The sequence below is a fragment of the Esox lucius genome, chromosome 2 (genome assembly GCF_011004845.1).
Source record: "Esox lucius isolate fEsoLuc1 chromosome 2, fEsoLuc1.pri, whole genome shotgun sequence".
NCBI lineage: Eukaryota > Metazoa > Chordata > Actinopteri > Esociformes > Esocidae > Esox > Esox lucius.
Genome location: NC_047570.1, coordinates 34,303,547 through 34,322,299, shown reverse-complemented (window position 1 = coordinate 34,322,299; position 18,753 = coordinate 34,303,547). Strand labels below are relative to the sequence as shown.

The following is an 18,753-nucleotide window of genomic DNA, read 5'->3' as shown; positions in this document are numbered from 1 at the left end:
ATGTTCGTCCCAAGGCATGGATAATATATCCTACTCCACATAGGATACTTCTGTACAGTGCTATAACACAGTAATATTTGTTGCCATGGGATTCAAGGTGATCTCCCCTACAAATGATTAATAAACCAACCTTACTTTTCAGCTTGTGCAATAATGCACTGCGTTCTTTAGATGCGAGTACAGCCTTATTTTGATTCGATTAATATGTAAATTGATAAGCTAATGCATATCAATGCCTAAAATAGACCGACAAATACACTAAATTTAAAAACGAAACTGCATCAAATAGTTTAATATAGATTGAATTTCCAATTTAACTTGTATGGAACACACAAATTACCCTCGGATATAATAATACTTTTCATGGTCAACAGCTTTTGAGTCCCAGGGCCATTATCATTCAGAGGATTATTCTGTTACACCGCATAAGCAGACCTTGCAACTACACTTGAGACAAGGCAATTATCCAGGAAGCACTTGAGACACGGCAGATAACACTTATCAAAAACTAGCAATTAATATGCATTAAAACAGATTCAGAACTTTGCTCAACTTGATGGCATTAGAATGGCATATAAAACCCCCGGAAAAAAGTGAGCCTACCTTTTCTGTGTTCTGGGTTGTCTTGCTCTCTTTTACCTTCCAATGACAGTTCCCGCTTGTGAAGTATATCGTTTAAACAATGTGGTGTGCACTTAATTACGCTATTTTTTGTGTGGAGAAAGTGGAGTGAATTGTAAATCGATTTTCACGTAATAGTATAGAGTCAAGTCCTCGGCTTGCATAATCTTCGCCCCTCACATCCCCGACTACCCAACGCATCTGCAAACCCCAGCTCCAGCGCGGATCGTTTAAATACCAATGACGTCACACGCGCTCTTGTCTTTGGTACTCCAGCGGCATGTGTGAATATTTTACCAAAGCCATACCCATTCATAAATATCACAGTGTATGACTGTTCATATAACATTATGATTTTTTTTCACATAAAATAACACAGTTACAGTATAGCTTTTCTTCGTCTTATTTTGACTAGAAGATTAACAACTTTGGAAACTGAATAGTATAAACACCAATAAAGCAGTTGAGATGCAAATTAAATTAATGTATGCAATTTATTTAAAGCCAATAACTACTTTATACTTATTAGAATAATACGAAAAACTTTATTTTCGAAAATAACTTAATTAGTGGAGCCAGAACATTAAAATATCACGTAAGAGTTCATTGCATCCCCGTTTAAAGGGACATGTGTTCACTGTAAGACGTTAAACCTTTTCACCTTTTGTTTTTTAAAACGACCGACTTGTTAGAAATTGTTTCAATATAAATACATTAGTGGATGCATTTAATTAATGACGTCAACACGACGAGCCCGCCCGCGTTTGCGCAGTGGGCTTCCGTTGGACTTCATGGATTGTTTACCACTTCAGAATCTTTTCCCGCTTATCTTGTCATTATCCGCGAAACTGTAACAAAAAAAGAACCGTGCAGAAAACGTGTTCAATGAGCCGGAACAATGATTAAGACTGAAAAGGTGTTGCATTTGAAGAGTTCCAGAGGAAGGAAGGTCCGTGTGGTCCGGGAACATTATCTGAGAGAGCTTGTTCCCTGCTACAGCTCTCTCTGTCAAGCAGAATGTGCCAACGGTAAAGTCATGTTTAAAATGCACTTGTCACTCATCTTTTCTGATCACATGAAATCTTCTTGCTACGTTTATAACAAACTACCTGACTAGCTAGCTAGCTAGTTAGCTAGTAAGCAGGGTACAGCTATCTATTCTTATAACAAGGCGTTAGCTATAACAGAGAATGTTTCTCTGTCAAACCGAATGCGCCAACCGTAGAAGTAACGTTTTACAAACAGTGAATGCGCTTGTGTCATTCATCTTTTTAACGATTTCAATGTTGTAAACGTTATACCCGGGTGATTTAAATTGAAACCCCCGGTATATAGTATAGCACGGGTATGACATAAAAAAAAAAAAATCTTATTACAACGTTGGTAACTGTTTATACTGGCAATACGGCATCTCGGTAGTGTGTGGTATATTGCCGATGTGCCACGGCTAAGTGCTGTGCCCAGGCATTCAGCATTCAGCGCTTAGCCGAATACAAATCTTTGCCAACTGTCTAAATAGCAGAGGATGTTGCTCTGTACGAAGTCGTTTGAGGCAGTGTGTCAACTAGCTATAGTTCCTAAATACAATACCAAGCAGAACTTAATGATGAAGGCGCACGCGGTTCCGTTACACAGTGTGGTAATGTCTGGGGTCACTCTATCAGTGTAGACATGGTAACACCACCACCACCACCACCACCAAACACGATCTCTCCAGGAGATTGGCTGACCTGACCGTACCCTCTGTCTCTCCCCATGCTCTGTCTCAGCAGAAGGCAAGGTGCTGTCGGCAGATGTGACCCACTACGTGGTGCCGGACGCAGGCGTGACCAGGGACTTCATGGAGATACTGGAGTTCAGGGAGATCCAGGGGCTGGTGTTCACGCAGACCGCCTGTCAGGCGGTTCAACACAGCAGGGGACGCAGGTACTGTGGGCTCGCGCCGTCAGTTTTGTTGTCCCCGGGCCATGTTGCGGCTGGGGACGGGTCCGTTTTTCGATTGGATCCCGGGTGGGATGTATTTGTTTGACACCCGTGGTTTAAGCCTTGACCCCTAGGCTAGGGGTCGGCAACTACATTTCCTGTTTGCCGACCCCTGCCCTAGGCATACACCTCTCAAAAGTAAAATCCTCTGTCTAATCTCTGTCTGTTTTCGCAGAAATAAAGTTTAGATGAGCTTAACTTTTGACCCTATCTAATTAGCAGATGATATTTATCCTTTCAATTTTTTCCCCATTCTTGCTGTGGCCTCAGGGTTCATTAAATTGAAACTGGGGTAATCCCTATACATTTTTCTAATTATACTTTAAAAAGGTTTAAATGGTCCCCTCAGAGAACTAAGATGTATAGAACTTAAGATATTCAAGAAACCCTTTAAACTCTTAGAAGATTACTTGAAGTATTGACAGGGTTTCCCCAAACGTTCAGTTCAAAAGCGATCCTCCAGAAATGCTACTATCAAGTAAATGGTTGGCCGGTGGCCATTTCGAGGTGGATGTTTGAGACCTTGAACTGGAGGGTGTTTTAACGTTTATGAAAATAGCTGTACTCCGGGGTGGCTGAAAACCTCAAGCTCAGCCTCATTATGCAGTGGTTATGCTGATCAAGCTAAACAAGATCTAGCCCGTGTATGAATTATGTAGTAAACGCGGAGTGTTACACAACAATTCCAAGACTGTACAACGGTTGTTTTAGTGTGTGTATCGTTGACCAAGTTGATGAATGTCTTGAAGAATAATCCCACTGGGGCTGCTGCGGCCTTGCACTGGTCAATGTGTTGAGATTTCTTTTGTGCTATCTCACCACTTATAAATCTGTTGCATCGCCAATGTGATGAGGCTTCACTTTCCTGAGTCTTAGGTGGGCGTGCGTGCGTGCGTGCGTGTGCGTGTCTCAATGTGTGAACCTGCTGTGTGCTGATGGCTACCACGCTGTGTTGTTGGTAATTACGGCGCTGTGGTCACTAAACACACAGGGGACTCCGGCACGAACCGCTGAGTCGGGGGGAGACTAGAACATGACCCACACACTCGTCCTGTTGTGCGCTCTTAAATTGGTGGGAGGCCGTATGTGGAGTTCAGTTATTACGTAAGGGCATTTGCATTGTAAGTCTTATGTGAACCCACAGGGGATACCAGACCACGCACCCTTTTTGAAAATGCAGCTTTTGTTTAAGTCAAATGGCCAAAAGCAAGACACCTTTTTTTTTTTTCACCTTTTAATAAGATTTGGTAACCGACAACATTTTCAGTTTCAAATAAATTGGTAATTTCTCTGCTGTTGGTGCTTTCTTTGCTTATTCTGTAAAATGCGTCTAATGTGCTTGTCCCATGAATGCTTACAATTATAATTTTCTATCTTGTTGCATTTAGTTGATATTAATGTTATACATTTTGTTTTGATCAGGCAGTACAACCGGCTGCGTAGTTTACTGAAGGACCCCCGCCATGACTGTGTCCTGTTTGCCAACGAGTTCCAGGAGTACTCCTACTGCCCCAGAGAGAAGGGAGAACCACAGGACAAATGGCAAACCAGGTGAGTCCAAGGTGTTCGAAGGCTGAAGAACCAATGTGACGACATGGAAGCCCAGAGCTCCTGAGATCCATCTGTGTCAGTGTGTGTTTGTTTTTGTGACTTGTCAGGACATTTTGTCCCCACAACTATACTAAAACCTGAACAAGGTGACTTGTGGGGACATTTTTCATGTCCCCACATTTCAAAAGTCATTTTCTGGCTCAGGGTTAAGTTTTAGGGTCAAACTTACAATTAACTTTAGACTTAGAATTGGGGTTTCTTTAAGGTCCAGGTGTTGTTGGTTAAGTTTAGGGTTAAGGTTAGCCATTATATCTAGGTAAAGTTTAGCCATAAATGTTACTTTATTGAGGTTAAGGTTAGGGTTAGGTAAGGTTAGGGTTAGGTTAAGGTTAGGGTTAAGGTTAAGGTTAAGGTTAGGGCAAGGGAGCATGGAATTTAGTTTTTCTGGTCCCCACATTTCACAAAAACAAACATGTGTGTGTCTGTCTGTGTGTGTGTGTGTGTGTTTCATATTTTCTCCCCCTTCTGTCTCCCACTAGGTGTGTGTACCAGGCAGCTGTTTGGTACCATGACCACCTGGCAGGTCTGAAACCAGTTGTGATGATCACTGAAGACCAGGGGGCTGTGGCTGAGTACAGCAGCCTGAACTGTGGAGTCTACGTCCTCTCTACCCTGGTACGACAACACAACTCTACACGGCCTCGAACATGTCAACACAATACAACGCTACACAGATTTAACATCTCAACACAACCCTTCACAGCCTCGACATCTCAACACAATACAACGCTACACAGATTTAACATCTCAACACAATACAACGCTACACAGATTTAACATCTCAACACAATACAACGCTACACAGATTTAACATCTCAACACAATACAACGCTACACAGATTTAACATCTCAATACAATACAACGCTACACAGATTTAACATCTCAACACAATACAACGCCACACAGAATTAACATCTCAACCCAGTACACATCTACACAGACTTAAGATAACGACACAGCTCTAGAGAGCGTCTCAGTATGTAAATGGTACCCTCATCATAATGACATGGTTCACACAGATCCGGTGTTATAGATAGGATCAGCAGTATGATCCCTCCTGGTGCTCCGCGTCTGTTCTGCTGTTATCTAGTTGACCTTTAATGTTGCTAACATGATTAAAGATGCACTCACGCACCACCCCGCTGTAGGAGAACTCCTGGCTGATGACCTCCACAGGGAACACGGATAACACACAGCAAACACACAGCAAACACACAGCAAACACACAGCAAACACACAGCGTCGCCCAACAATCCAGTTATTTACTTCTGTTGGTAATCTGTTGTGCTGTTCTATGGGCCCGGTGTGGCGCAGTCGGGAAGAGCCTGGGCTTTGGGTCTAGAATGTAATGGACATGGGGGGGTCGATTGCTGCATGTCTGGCGCTTCGGAGCGCAGCGAATTGGAATGGGTAGAGCGGGTTGGCTGGTCCCGGTCAACGACGGCATGTTGAGATTGCGCATGTGTGTTTAGGAGTATCTGCGGACATTCTGGCCGGAGCTGCAGGCTGCCCACGAGCTGTACGGCTCCATCGCCCAGGCCCTCCGCGAGCGGGGCAACGAGGGGACAGAGAGGGAGTTCGCTGAACACCTCCCTGCCGAGGTCCTGGAGGCTGGCATCAAGTCCGGGAGATACACACAGGTAGCGTGACGTGTGCGTGCGTGCGTGCGTGCTTGCGCGCATGTGCGAGTTAAGTGTGCCTGCACTAGATGTGTGATTATCACACAGTGTGTGTGTGTGTTTTCAATTGCGTGGGGTGTGTGTGTTTTCAAGTGCATGGGGTGTGTGTGGGGGGGGGGGGTGTTTTCAAGTGTGTGGGGTGTGTGTGTGTGTTTTCAAGTGTGTGTGTCGGTTGCATTTGTGTGTTTCCAGGTGTGTGGGTGTGTGTGTGTGTGTGTGTGTCGGTCCCTTCTGATGACTCTCCTCCTAAACCGTGTTGAACCATGAAATGAAAGGCCAGCTGTTGGCTGTTCTTTGCTACACTGATGAAAACAACAGCCCCACCCCCACCTGATTAAGCCCCGAGTGACTTTCTGTGATGTGAATTGGTGTTTTTCTTGTTCTTCTCTGTCTGTTATTTCTGCAGGGCACTCTGAATGTTAACAAGCACAGGGCACAGCATGAGGCCTTCGTCCGCTTCGACGGCTCCTCCAATAAGAACTCGGGTGGGTCAGGGCACTGGCTCTTCTGAAGAACTGACCCAGTTTGGTTTGTTACTGGTCAAGGACCAAATCACCTGACGGCACCCCACTCTCTCCTCAGAGCTGGACAGCGACGTGCTCGTGTGGGGTGGGAAGAATCGCAACCGGGCGGTGCACGGCGACATGGTCGCTGTGGAGCTGTTGCCGAAAGGGGAGTGGCGGGGGCGGACCACGGCTCTGACCGAGGGACAGGGGGAGGAGAAAGGAGAGGAGAGCCAGGGACAGCCCATGCCGACAGGTATACACCCCCACGCGCCGGCCCCAACGCTCACCTGAGCCTTCTGTCACACCCTGTTGAGTCCCCATCACGGGTCCGACAGAATTACTCAGAGAGGGTATGAAGCCAAACATGTCGCAGGCTACCCTTCACTGCATCCTTTTATCGGGCCGACAGACATTCCAATGTTCACCGCCCTGGTAACATTTCCCCAGGATACGAGGTACAGGACTCAACCAGATTGCCTGTTGATGTATGGATACAGTAGGTGTTTGGAAACAACAACCCTGTGAAGTAGTGGAAGGAAAATCCCAAATTCTGTTTGAAAAGTCTGCTTTTCAATTTTGAGTTCAAAGTGTTTTTTATTGACCCACAAAAGAGCGGTTGTCAGTATTGGTAATGGAATGATCCAATCAGAGACTGACTGATTGATAGACAGACAGACAGAGGCTGATGGACTGACAGACAGACAGAGGCTGATGGACTGACAGACAGACAGAGGCTGATGGACAGACAGACAGACAGACAGATAGAGGCTGATGGACAGACAGACAGACAGACAGACAGAGGCTGATGGACAGACAGACAGACAGAGGCTGATGGACAGACAGACAGAGGCTGATGGACAGACAGACAGACAGAGACTGATGGACAGACAGGTGTAACATACTGGATACTGTGACATTGCCACATACTGTGTTGGGTTTGGCCTTTGAAGCCAGTGATGTGAAGCCAGTGATGTGAAGCCAGTGATGTGAAGCCAGTGATGTGAAGCCAGTGATGTGAAGCCAGTGATGTACAGCGGCCGGCAGTAATGTCAGTGTTGTTCTGGTTAAAGAGTAGGTGCGGGCCAGCAGGGATTCACTGAGGACAGCTTGCAGTGGAACACGTGAAGGCTGCATGTCCCTCCAGGACTGTTCTGAGAGCTGCTTATAAATAGGCATCAACCTGTTGAAAACCTCTGATATAAAGGCTACCATGACAACCATTAGTATTGTTGCCAGTGCCTCTCTCCATCCATCCCTCACTCTCTTTCACCCTCTCTCCATCCCTCACTCTCTTTCACCTTCTCTCCATCCCTCACTCTCTTTCACCTTCTCTCCATCCCGCATTCCCTTTATCTCATCCCCCACTCACGGTCTGTCCTCCTTCCCCTATTCATCCCTCACTCCCCTTTGGTGCTGTCCTCTCCCCCCCACCCCGTTCCCCTCCGTAGGTCGTGTAGTGGGGATCCTGCAGAGGAACTGGAGGGACTACGTTGTGACCTTCCCCCCCAGGGAGGAGACCCAGTCACAGGGCAGGAACTCCCTCCGTATCCTAGCAACGCCCTGGGACCAGCGAATCCCCAAGATCCGCATCAGTACCCACCAGGCTGACACCCTGCAGGTCTGAAGTCAGTCGCATACATACAGCCCAGCCCGGACAGTTGTTCTTCTGGCTATGTACTACAGCGCCTTGGATTTGACGTCACATGGTGGCGGCGGGTTAAAGTGCAGACTGTCAGCTTTAATTTGACGGTGAATTGGGACTTTGTAAAAACATTAGGCGTGCCAAAATTTGCGTATTGTTACATGAAGAAGAATCAAGAAACCAAGCTCTGGTTAGCTCAGCAAATGGCAAATTACCTTACAGACGTGCAGATTTCTGGAAAAAGCTGTGGCGGATAGACTAGAATGCGATGGAGAGTGTGGAGGAACTTAGTGAAATAAGGTGGAAGGGGTGTTATATTTTGGAGGTGCATGGCTGCCACTGGAAGTGGGTCACTTGTCTTCATTGATAATGTCACTGCTGATGTCAGTAGTAGAATGAAATGTTGGTCATCCAAAATAGGGTCGGGGGTGCTGCTACGTAAAAGGGCTGTAATCCCTACAGGGTTCACATTTTATCATGTGTTAATATCCTGAAATTAGCTGACAGTCTGCAACGACCACCAAACATACCTACATCAGTAAGAGTTCAGTTATTTGACGACTAAATTCTCTTCAGGATCACCGTGTGATAGTTCGCCTGGACTCTTGGGACAGCACCTCCCTCTACCCTAACGGACACAGTGTCCGGGTTCTGGGCCGGGCCGGGGAGCTGGAGACAGAGGTCCAGACCATTCTCATAGAGAACTGTATCCACATAGCACCTTTCTCTGAGGCTCAGGTGGGTCGGACTCTAAAAGTGTTGTTGGCTCCAATAATGTCTTCTGCTTTGAGATGCCTTCGCTTCAGCTGTCAGACCCAGAAGATCATATTTACTGTCTGTCTGTCTGTGGCTCTCTGTCTGTCTGTGTCTGTATCAAGCTTCGTGAGATGCCTGCGTCGTCCCCTGAGCGGCCCTGGACCGTGGACCCAGCAGAGGTGGTCACTAGGCGGGACCTGAGAGACACCCACTTGGTGTTCAGCATCGACCCGCGGGGCTGTGAGGACGTAGACGACACCCTGTCTGTCCGCAGCCTGCCGCCCGGCCCACAGGGCCCCCGGTTGGAGCTGGGGGTCCACATTGCTGATGTCACACACTTCGTTAAGGAGGGCACCCTGACAGACCTGGAGGCACGCGCAAGGTGAGGAGAAGGAGATCCATGCGGTTAACCTAGGTCTCCTCACCTGTCCCATTCCTCACCTTCCCTCGTCTCCCGTTCCTCTCCTCCTCTCCCTTTCTTCGCCTACCCTTCTCTCCTATTCCTCAGCTCCTCTCACGTCCTCTCCCATTCCTCCCCACTCCTTTCCTCCTTACCTCAGCTCTTCCTCACTTCCTCTCCGCTTCACATCTCCTCTACGCACCTTTGCTCTTCCTCACCTCTCCTCCTCTTCTCACCTCTCCTCTCTTCTCCTCTCCACTGTCCCTCACCTCTCCTCCTCTCTTCCCCTCTCCATTCTCCCTCACCTCACCTCCTCTCTTCTCCTGTCCACTCTCCTTCACCTCTCCTCCTCTCTTCCCCTCTCCATTCTCCCTCACCTCTCCTCCTCCTCTTCTCTCCACTCTCCCTCACCTCTCCTCCTCTCTTCACCCCTGCTCTTCCTCTTCTTCTCCGATTCAACTCACCTCCCGTCCTCACCTCTCCTCTTTTCTCAGGGCCACTACTTATTACCTGGCAGACCGTAGATATGACATGTTGCCTGCTGTCCTTAGCGCTGACGTCTGCTCTCTGCTGGGAGGAGTTGACAGGTGAGACAACAACAGTATATTAGAGCAGTAATGGGAGGAGTGGACAGGTGAGACAACAACAGTATATTAGAGCAGTAATGGGAGGAGTGGACAGGTGAGACAACAACAGTATATTAGAGCAGTAATGGGAGGAGTGGACAGGTGAGACAACAACAGTATATTAGAGCAGTAATGGGAGGAGTGGACAGGTGAGACAACAACAGTATATTAGAGCAGTAATGGGAGGAGTGGACAGGTGAGACAACAACAGTATATTAGAGCAGTAATGGGAGGAGTGGACAGGTGAGACAACAACAGTATATTAGAGCAGTAATGGGAGGAGTGGACAGGTGAGACAACAACAGTATATTAGAGCAGTAATGGGAGGAGTGGACAGGTGAGACAACAACAGTATATTAGAGCAGTAATGGGAGGAGTGGACAGGTGAGACAACAACAGTATATTAGAGCAGTAATGGGAGGAGTGGACAGGTGAGACAACAACAGTATATTAGAGCAGTAATGGGAGGAGTGGACAGGTGAGACAACAGTAGTATATTAAAACAGTATGTTGGTCACATACCACAAACCCCAGTTACCGTTTTGCTGTTATAAACTGGTTGCAAACACATTGTGAACAGTAAAATATATTGTTTTTTGCCATACCTGAGATAAACAATTTTATATACCTCAACATGTCTGAGTAGTATTGAAAATGTGCCTTGTTAAATAAAACTGTCCTGTGTTTGTCTGGGTGCGTGCGTGTGTGTGTGTGTGTGTGTGGATGCGTGTCTGGGCATCTGTGTGCGTGGGTGCGTGTCTGGGCATCTGTGTGTTTGGGTGCGTGGGTGCGTGTCTGGGCATCTGTGTGTGTTCATCTGTCCAGATATGCCATGAGCGTGATGTGGGACCTGGATGCCCAGACCCTGCAGGTGAACAGGGTGTGGTACGGTCGCACTCTGATCCGCTCCTCTTACCAGCTTTACTATGAGCAGGCCCAGGCCCTGCTGAATGGAGAGGAGGCAGAGGTCCCTGAATTAGGTAATCATTTTGTTTTACACTGAGCATCCAGCCCACTTGGACTTGTTCACTTATTGTTGCTTCACAATGAGTTGATTGTTTTGAGACTGATCTATTGTTGAAGGAGAAAAAAAGTACACTTTTGATTGGTTTACATTTATAAAATAGTTTGGAGTGAAATGTGACAAATCAGAAAACATCAGGACTCAACTTTTGTGGGAAATTATTGGGAATTACATTATTTTAAATGACTGCCTATACCTACAGTGGATATAAAAAGTCTGCACACCCCTGTTAAAATGCCAGGTTCAGGAGACAAAGATAAATCATGTCAGAACTTTTAATGTGACCTACAATGTGAACAATTCAATTGAAAAACAAACTGAAATCTTTGAGGGGGCAAGATTTGTAGAGGGAATTATGAACAGTTCCAAATACCAGGCAATTTTGACCCAAAACCTTCAGGGGTCCGTTAGAAAGATGAAGATGAAGAGGAATTTCACCTTTCAGCACGACAACGACCCAAAGCACACATCTCAATCCACAAAAGCATGGCTTCACCAGAAGAAGATTAACGTTTTGGAATGGCCCAGCCAGAGTCCAGACCTGAATCCAATTGAACATACGTGAGGTGATCTGAAGAGGGCTGTGCACAGGAGATGTCCTCGCTATCTGACAGATTTGGGGGGCTTTTGCAAAGAAGAGTGGGGAAATATTGCCACGTCAAGATGTGCCATGCTAATAGACTCCTACACAGAAAGAGTGAGTGCTGTAATAAAATCAAAAGGTGCTTCAACAAAGTATACGTTTAAGGGTGTGCACACTTATGCAACCTGGTTATTGTGATTTTTTTATTTTTCCCCCTCAAAGATTTCAATTGAATTGTTCATGTTATAAGGTAACATTAAAGGTGGAAAAAGTTCTGACATGATTTATTTTTGTCTCATTCTTTTACATCACAAGAACCTGGCATTTAAACGGGGTTGTGTGGACTTTTTATATCCACTGTACCTACTGTACATCTATAAATTCCCTCAGTGAAGTATTGAATTTCAAACACAGATTTAGTTGCCTAGACCTGGTGGATTTTTTAAATGCATTTTTCATAAAGGGCAACAATAACAGATGATACTCCGGGAATCTCATGGTCAAAATAATTGTAATGGTGGAAATTATGAATTCAACCACCTAGATACAATCAAACTACAGGAAGACAACTCTTTAGGGGATGTCACCATGAGTCCATTGAAAAAACAATGGAGTTCAGAAAACTGAGGATGGATCTGCAATATTATATTGAATACAAAAAATAAAATAAAAAACATGAAAGGTTATTCATAGGAAAGCAAACCCTGTGTTTAAAAAAAGTCTGTTCACATCAACTGCCCCATATCTACCAGGACGATGGAGGGTGCGTCATGGAATGGCAGAGACTGGAGAGTATTTCAGTATAAAAAGAAATGTGCTGCAAATAAAAACAGGCAAAATCCTAGAACCCAATCTGCTTTAGTTTGCTTTACTTTAGTGACTGCCAGAGGGATTCTCTTTTCAGTAGGAGAACCAGCAATACGGGCTACATCTGCGTACACTGGAGTTGCTTTGCCTAGAATACAGTGAATGGTTTGAGCGGATAAGTGTGTAATCTAGTTACATTACCGACACATCAGCCAGATATTGGTCACCGCCGTTCATATGCAAAAATGTGATAATCGTAATGGGCAGACTGCTTTAAATTTCCCGATATTTCAGTCGATTGTGCTTTCCACCTCCTGATGCTATTGTAGTCGACTTGAGAAACACAGAGCACAAGGTCCTAGTTGTCGGAGCCAGCTAATGAATCCTGCACACTACGCCGTCCAGCGGCGCGAGTAACTTCTTAGCGTGCGTTGTCTTCAATCGGGACGAGGGAGAGCCAGCGCACCTCAATAACGTGTGCAGCACCGGAGTGGATCGTTGAAAGATGAATTTCCATCGCATGATACATTTCACCCGAAAGTTTACTGAAGCCAACTTATTTTTCATATTTTTTTTCATACGCGTTTTGATTTTCAATGATAATTTAAACTGTAACTGCTAGCAACGATATCAAAACCGCAGGACAGCCAGCTAGCCAGTGACGGCAGAGAGACGCACACAAGTGTTGCTGTCTCGGTTACCACGGTGACGTCCTTTCAGGCGCAGCTGAAATTTCCGGTCTGTGACATTTTTGCTTGGAGTAGACTCCGGTGAGATCTCCAGATTTGCCTGATTATATGGAATCTTATTCCAAAAATAGTACGCTACATTGAAACATACTACCGGCCCAAAGTCCACCCCTGTTCTTCAGGAACTACACTTCTCTGTTTGCTTTTCAAGATTAAACAATTAGCTGGTTGAAAAGCTACATCAGGTTAGTTATACAGTGGATATAAGAAGTCCACACACCCCTGTTAAAATGCCAGGTACCTGTAATGTGAACAATTCAATTGAAAAACAAACTGAAATCTTTGAGAGAAAAAATAATAATACTTATAATAATATAATATCCAGGTTGCATAAGTGTGCACACCCTTAAAGAAATACTTTGTTGAAGCACCTTTTGATTGTATTACAGCATTCACTCTTTTTGGGTAGGAGTCTATTAGCACGGCACATTTTGACATGGCAATATTTGCCCACTCTTTGCAAAAGCGCTCCAAATCGTTCAAATTGTGAGGACATCTCCTGTGCACAGCCCTCTTCAGATCACCCCACAGAGGTTCAATTGGATTCAGGTCTGGACTCCGGCTGGGCCATTCCAAAACGTTAATCTTCTTCTGGTGAAGCCATGCTTTTGTGGATTTGGATGTGTGCTTTGGGTCGTTGTCATGCTGAAAGGTGAAATTCCTCTACAACTTCAGCTTTCTAACAGATGCCTCAAGGTTTTGTGCCAAAATTGCCTGGTATTTGGAACTGTTCATAATTCCCTCCACCACAATTGGAACCGGGAAGGCCCTGGTTCCCGCTGAAGAAAAACAGCCACAAGGTATGATGCTGCCACCACAATTCTTCACTGTGGGTATGGTGTTCTTTGGGTGATGTGCAGTGTTGTTTTGGCGCCAAACATACAATTTCCAACATGCTTTTGGGGGACTTGATGTATGTTTTTGCAAACTTCAGCCGGGCTTGGGCTTTTGTACCCTTCTCCTGACTGATATCTTTCAACAATGAGATCCCTCTGATTCTTTGGAAGCTCTCTGCGGACCATGGCTTTTGCTCTGTCAGGAACATCGTACTAGAATAGCTGAACTTTATTTGTGATTAATCAGAGTCACTTTAAATGATGGCAGGTGTGTAAGGACTTCTATTTAACATGAGTTTGAATGTGATTGGTTAATTCTGAACACAACCACATCCCCAGTTATAAGAGGGTGTGCACACTTATGCCACCAGGTTATTGTAAGGTTTTTATTTTTCATTTTTCCCCCTCGAAGATTTCAGTTTGTTTCTCTATTGAATTGTTCACATTATAGGTTGCATTAAAATTGGAAAAGGTTCTGACATGATTTATCTTTGTCTCATTCTTTTACATCACAAAAACGTGGCATTTTAACAGGGGTGTGTAGACTTTTTATATCCACTGTAACTGGGTTTGGAGCAAAAAACCTAGGAAGGTAGCTATCCATAAACAAGGGAGGACTATTTTTGTCAGGTTTAATTGATTTTGTGGTGTCGCCAAAGGTTTGATATTTCATTGTCAGTTTTGACATTGTCTGTAGAGTTTGTTTGTTTTTGTTCTCAATCATAATACCCAGCCCAGCTACCCCCTGAGGAGAGAGACCACAAACTGTCCCATCTCATCGAGGCCCTGGAGACACTTACCCAGGTGGCCCGGCACCTGCGGGCCCAGAGGGACCAGGGCGGAGCGTTGGAGCTGGAGGGGGTGGAGGTGAGAGCTCAGCTGGACGAGGACAAGAACATCACGGCCCTGGTGCCCAGACAGCCTCTGGAAGTCCATGAGACGGTGGGTCAACATCAGTTACAAGTACCGATGTGTAGCAATGAACAGATAGTCAACTTGTTACTTCTGTTCTCTGTCTGTCTATGAACCCGGCCTGTTGATCCTGTCTGATCATGATGTTCCAGTCAGGATGGTTTCACAAGGCTGGAATAAACTGAGCCACCGCAGTATTTGTACTATATTTTAGTAATTTAGTTCATCGTAAGACCGCTCAGTGGTACAACCACACAACTTGTGAGGATAACCGTTAAGCCCAATTGCTCCTCCTCCTGTTACAATCCCCCAGGTCCTTGCTGCAGATAACAACTGGTTGTTAATCACCTTGCCTGGTTAAATTACTGGGAAATAAACAATAAATCAGCAATGTCGATACTAGATCAATGTGAAAAACAAATAGTAGAAATTATAAACATGAATATAAGAAGATAGTACTGGGGAAGGGGGGGTTCTGAAAACTGGCAGCAACTAAACGGTCTGGTAACAACCACCACATGTGAACCAGCCAGTGGAATGTGTTCCAGGTGGCCGAGTGCATGATCTATGCCAACCACTGGGTGGCGCGTAAGATCCAGGAACGCTTCCCCCAGCAGGCCCTGCTGCGTCACCACCCGCCCCCTCGACAGGAGTTCTTCACCCAGCTGCAGGACAGTGCCCGGGCCCTTGGCTTCACCATAGACACCAGGTACATTGAAACCGCTATCAAGGAGCAAGGTTGATTTATATCATTGTTATTATTTTCCGCCACGTAGTCTTTCAAGGCAGAATAGGTGAAATTATGAGGGTGCTAAAGTAGTGTATCTATGTCAGATTGGGAAGATGGGTTAAAAGTACATTCACGCCTGCTCAATGAATGAAAAAACACACCTAAGTTCTGTATGACAAGTGTGTTTTTATTTGAAACGAAAGTGGGACCTGGCCCAGTCCACATTCACAATGAATGTCAGGGGTCGTGATATTGGTGCCCTTTGGCCTTTTAGATCCTGATGTTTAATCACACGGGGACCACAGATCCCAAATCAGCTCTCGTGTTTGTAATCAGGGGTTCCGACCTGGGTCAGACACACCATGTCAGGTACTGGAAAGCTGCACTGTGTGGAACCCACAGAATAGTACCCCACAAATGTTTTTGACCCACGCCTGCTAACTAGACAACCCTCTAGTAAAGAATACACCAGGAATGTACAAGCTGAATCGAACTCCGCGTGGCCGTCTCCAATTCTGCCCTCTGTCCCAGGTCGAACAAGGCCCTGGCCGACTCTCTGGACCAGGCGGTGGATCCACAGGACCCGCTGGTGAACCGGCTGCTCCGCGTGATGGCCACCCAGGCCATGTCCAACGCCCTCTACTTCTCCACCGGCGCCTGCCCCGTGGACCAGTACTATCACTATGGTAACGCAAACGGTTTGAAAAAGGGTGTTGGCCGTCATTATCGCAGCCGCTTTCAATAAACGACCTGTTTGTGCCTCTCTGACTGACTGTCTGACTGTCTGTCAGGTCTGGCTCTGGACCGCTACACCCACTTCACCTCCCCCATCCGTCGCTATGCCGACGTGATCGTCCACCGACTACTCACTGCCGCCATCGCCGTGGAGGAGGGGGCCAGGCCAGCCAAGGCCTCGGCCAGTAACAAAGAGCTAGAGGAGATGGCTCAGCACATCAACAACAAAAACAGAGTCAGAATTATAGCACCACTGTCACCTTATTTGTCTGTCTTACTTTAGTAGATAAATCGCTAATGTCTAACTATATTTAAGGATTTTATAATGAATTCATAACTCGTACATAACCTAATTGTTACCATACACAACACAGTGAATACACATTATCCATTCATAACCCATATATACCACATTCATAACCAATATACATAGCACATTCATAACCCTTTCATAACACACAAATAACCCAATCATTGTCTGCAATATCAGATATACTTTGTCTGTTCTACTACAGTGAAATAACATTACTATAACATCCCCTGATTATGCCATCCCCTGACCTCTAACCTCTGACCACCAGGCAGCGCAGCATGCCCAGAAGGTGTCCATGGAGCTCTTCCAATGTCTCTACTTCCGAGACAAAGACCCAGAGACCGCTGAGTGCTGTGACGCTGTCATCTATGCCATCAGAACCAATGGCGTGCTGGTTTTCATACCGCAGTAAGGTCACTTAGTTAGCCTGGTCCGTTTGTTTCCGGCTAGCCTTTCCTAAGACGAAAATAGAAAAATAATAAAGGACCTACCTATGATTAAATACATTCTAACTTAGAAATAGCCCCTGAAGGCATCCACCCGGGTTAGCAGAATGTCACAGCTGAACATTACATTAAGAGCGACTGATGTTTGAGCCTTTCTCCTGTAACAACCGAATACAGTAGGAGGCTGCATAGAGTGATGAAACCCAACTGTGTGTTACCAGGTATGGCCTGAAGGGGGCGCTGTACCTGAGGAACAGGGAGGGCCAAGTGGTGAGAGTGAGCCAGGATGGGAGGTGTGTCTGGGAGGCAGGTTCCCTGCAGAGATCCCTGGACCACGTCAGCACCACCACAGCTTCTGGCACCTCCACCTTCCGCCTGTTCCAGCACGTCACTGTAAGTTACACTCCGTCTTCAGTGAAGTGCACGCAGTGGAAGTGCACGCGCCAGCCACTTTATTATGTACACGTGCTGTGAAAATACCCTCATAATTAAAGATTACCGACTGTACTTTAACCATGTTGCCATTGTGGCGTTTCAGACCCTAAGTGCCGGAGTACAAAGCCAAAACAAAACTGCTCCTGTGTCATTGTTCAAATACTTATGGACTGCACTGTACAGGATATGTTCAGCCTTTAAAACTTTTGACATTTTAATATTATAGTGAACTTAGCCAGGTTCTAACTAGTGTTACAGCAGGACATGAGAACGGGTCCGGTACGGATGACCCCTCTGAATGCCTCGCCTGTCCTCTCCTTCAGGTGCGCGTCTCAGTTCAGACATCCCGTTGCCATGCTGACACACTACACCTGGAGCTGGTCAGCAACAGGGCCCACCGGGCCCCGGAGCCCCCTGACCGGACCCCGCGGGCAGCCCCACCCCAGGGGACTCGGGGGCGGTCCCAGCTGGTCCAGGAGGTGGTCAGGCAGGCAGAGGAGGCCCTGCTACAGGCGGAGGAGAAGAAGGGCCGGGTCTCCGAACTGTCCAAGGAGGAGAGGGAGTTTAGACAGAGCAAGACCCCCAATCTGTACTCTCTCCTGGAGGAGGTGAGGGAGCAGGCCCTCCTGGACCTTACAGCCTGTGGAGCAGTGGGAGGTGGACCAGATCTGGGAACGGCCGCTCGGCCCTGCGCTACATCGGCATAAATTAGGTGGAGCAGATCTGGGAACAGCCGCTCAGCCCTGCGCTACATCAGCATAAATTAGGTGGAGCGGATCTGGGAACAGCCGCTCGGACCTGCGCTACATCAGCATAAATTAGGTGGAGCGGATCTGGGAACAGCCGCTCGGCCCGGTGCAGAACTACTTAGACGTTAAGCACAGACCCGAGATCAGCCTGTTGCACTTAAGGGCTCAGTGGACCTCTGGACTGACTTTACATTCTAGTTATTTCCTTGTTTACCAAAGTCTATTTGGGCACATATATGGATTCTGAACAGACTACATGTTGAGGTTCAGTTGATTGCATGCAGTGATGTGATGGAACAGATGGATACACAACCGTTTAGGGGCAGTCTCAACAGGGTTACACACCTTAAGCAGCTAGATTTTAAAGAGCATTTTGCCTCATACTGTATTTTTCAGAGAATATTATGGTGGTATAGATTTTCTTTGAATTCATTCTCAGGCTAGTGTTTTTACACAGAATTAAATAATTTAGCACTGAGGACTGTCGTTGTATAGCCTAGTATTTTAACCTAATTATATTTTTGTGATATTTGTGGGCAAATGGTATCTTAATGAAAAACGTATCTTTGTCTTACTGATTGTATAACTTAAATTAAAATTGAAGTACTA

At 46.1% G+C, this 18,753-nt stretch overlaps 2 protein-coding genes across 7 annotated transcripts in view; one reads left to right on the top strand and one right to left on the bottom strand.

Moving 5' to 3' along the window:
- Positions 1-812, bottom strand: part of LOC105026502 (multiple epidermal growth factor-like domains protein 11) — a 118,213-nt gene extending 117,401 nt beyond the window's left edge. For all 5 annotated transcript variants that reach the window (XM_029123898.2, XM_029123899.2, XM_029123900.2 and 2 more), the window contains exon 1: positions 604-812. The gene's annotated coding sequence lies outside the window, so the exon portion shown is untranslated. The remainder of the gene's footprint in view (positions 1-603) is intronic.
- Positions 813-1,382: 570 nt separating this feature from the next.
- dis3l (DIS3 like exosome 3'-5' exoribonuclease) lies at positions 1,383-18,724 on the top strand. Of its 2 annotated transcripts, none has more exons than XM_034287374.1 (19): positions 1,383-1,649; positions 2,391-2,547; positions 4,027-4,155; positions 4,695-4,830; positions 5,689-5,856; positions 6,302-6,380; positions 6,478-6,654; positions 7,850-8,019; positions 8,620-8,781; positions 8,922-9,181; positions 9,694-9,786; positions 10,651-10,805; positions 14,558-14,766; positions 15,285-15,445; positions 15,998-16,152; positions 16,258-16,436; positions 16,783-16,922; positions 17,182-17,353; positions 17,719-18,724. In XM_034287374.1, exons 1-19 carry the CDS (start codon positions 1,520-1,522, stop codon positions 18,100-18,102), a joined length of 3,216 nt encoding a protein of 1,071 aa, XP_034143265.1. In that variant the 5' UTR covers positions 1,383-1,519; the 3' UTR covers positions 18,103-18,724. The 2 variants fall into 2 exon arrangements, with proteins under 2 accessions (XP_034143265.1, XP_034143266.1); XM_034287375.1 differs by having other exon boundaries at positions 2,394-2,547; positions 17,719-18,723.
- The last annotated feature ends 29 nt before the right edge of the window (positions 18,725-18,753 follow it).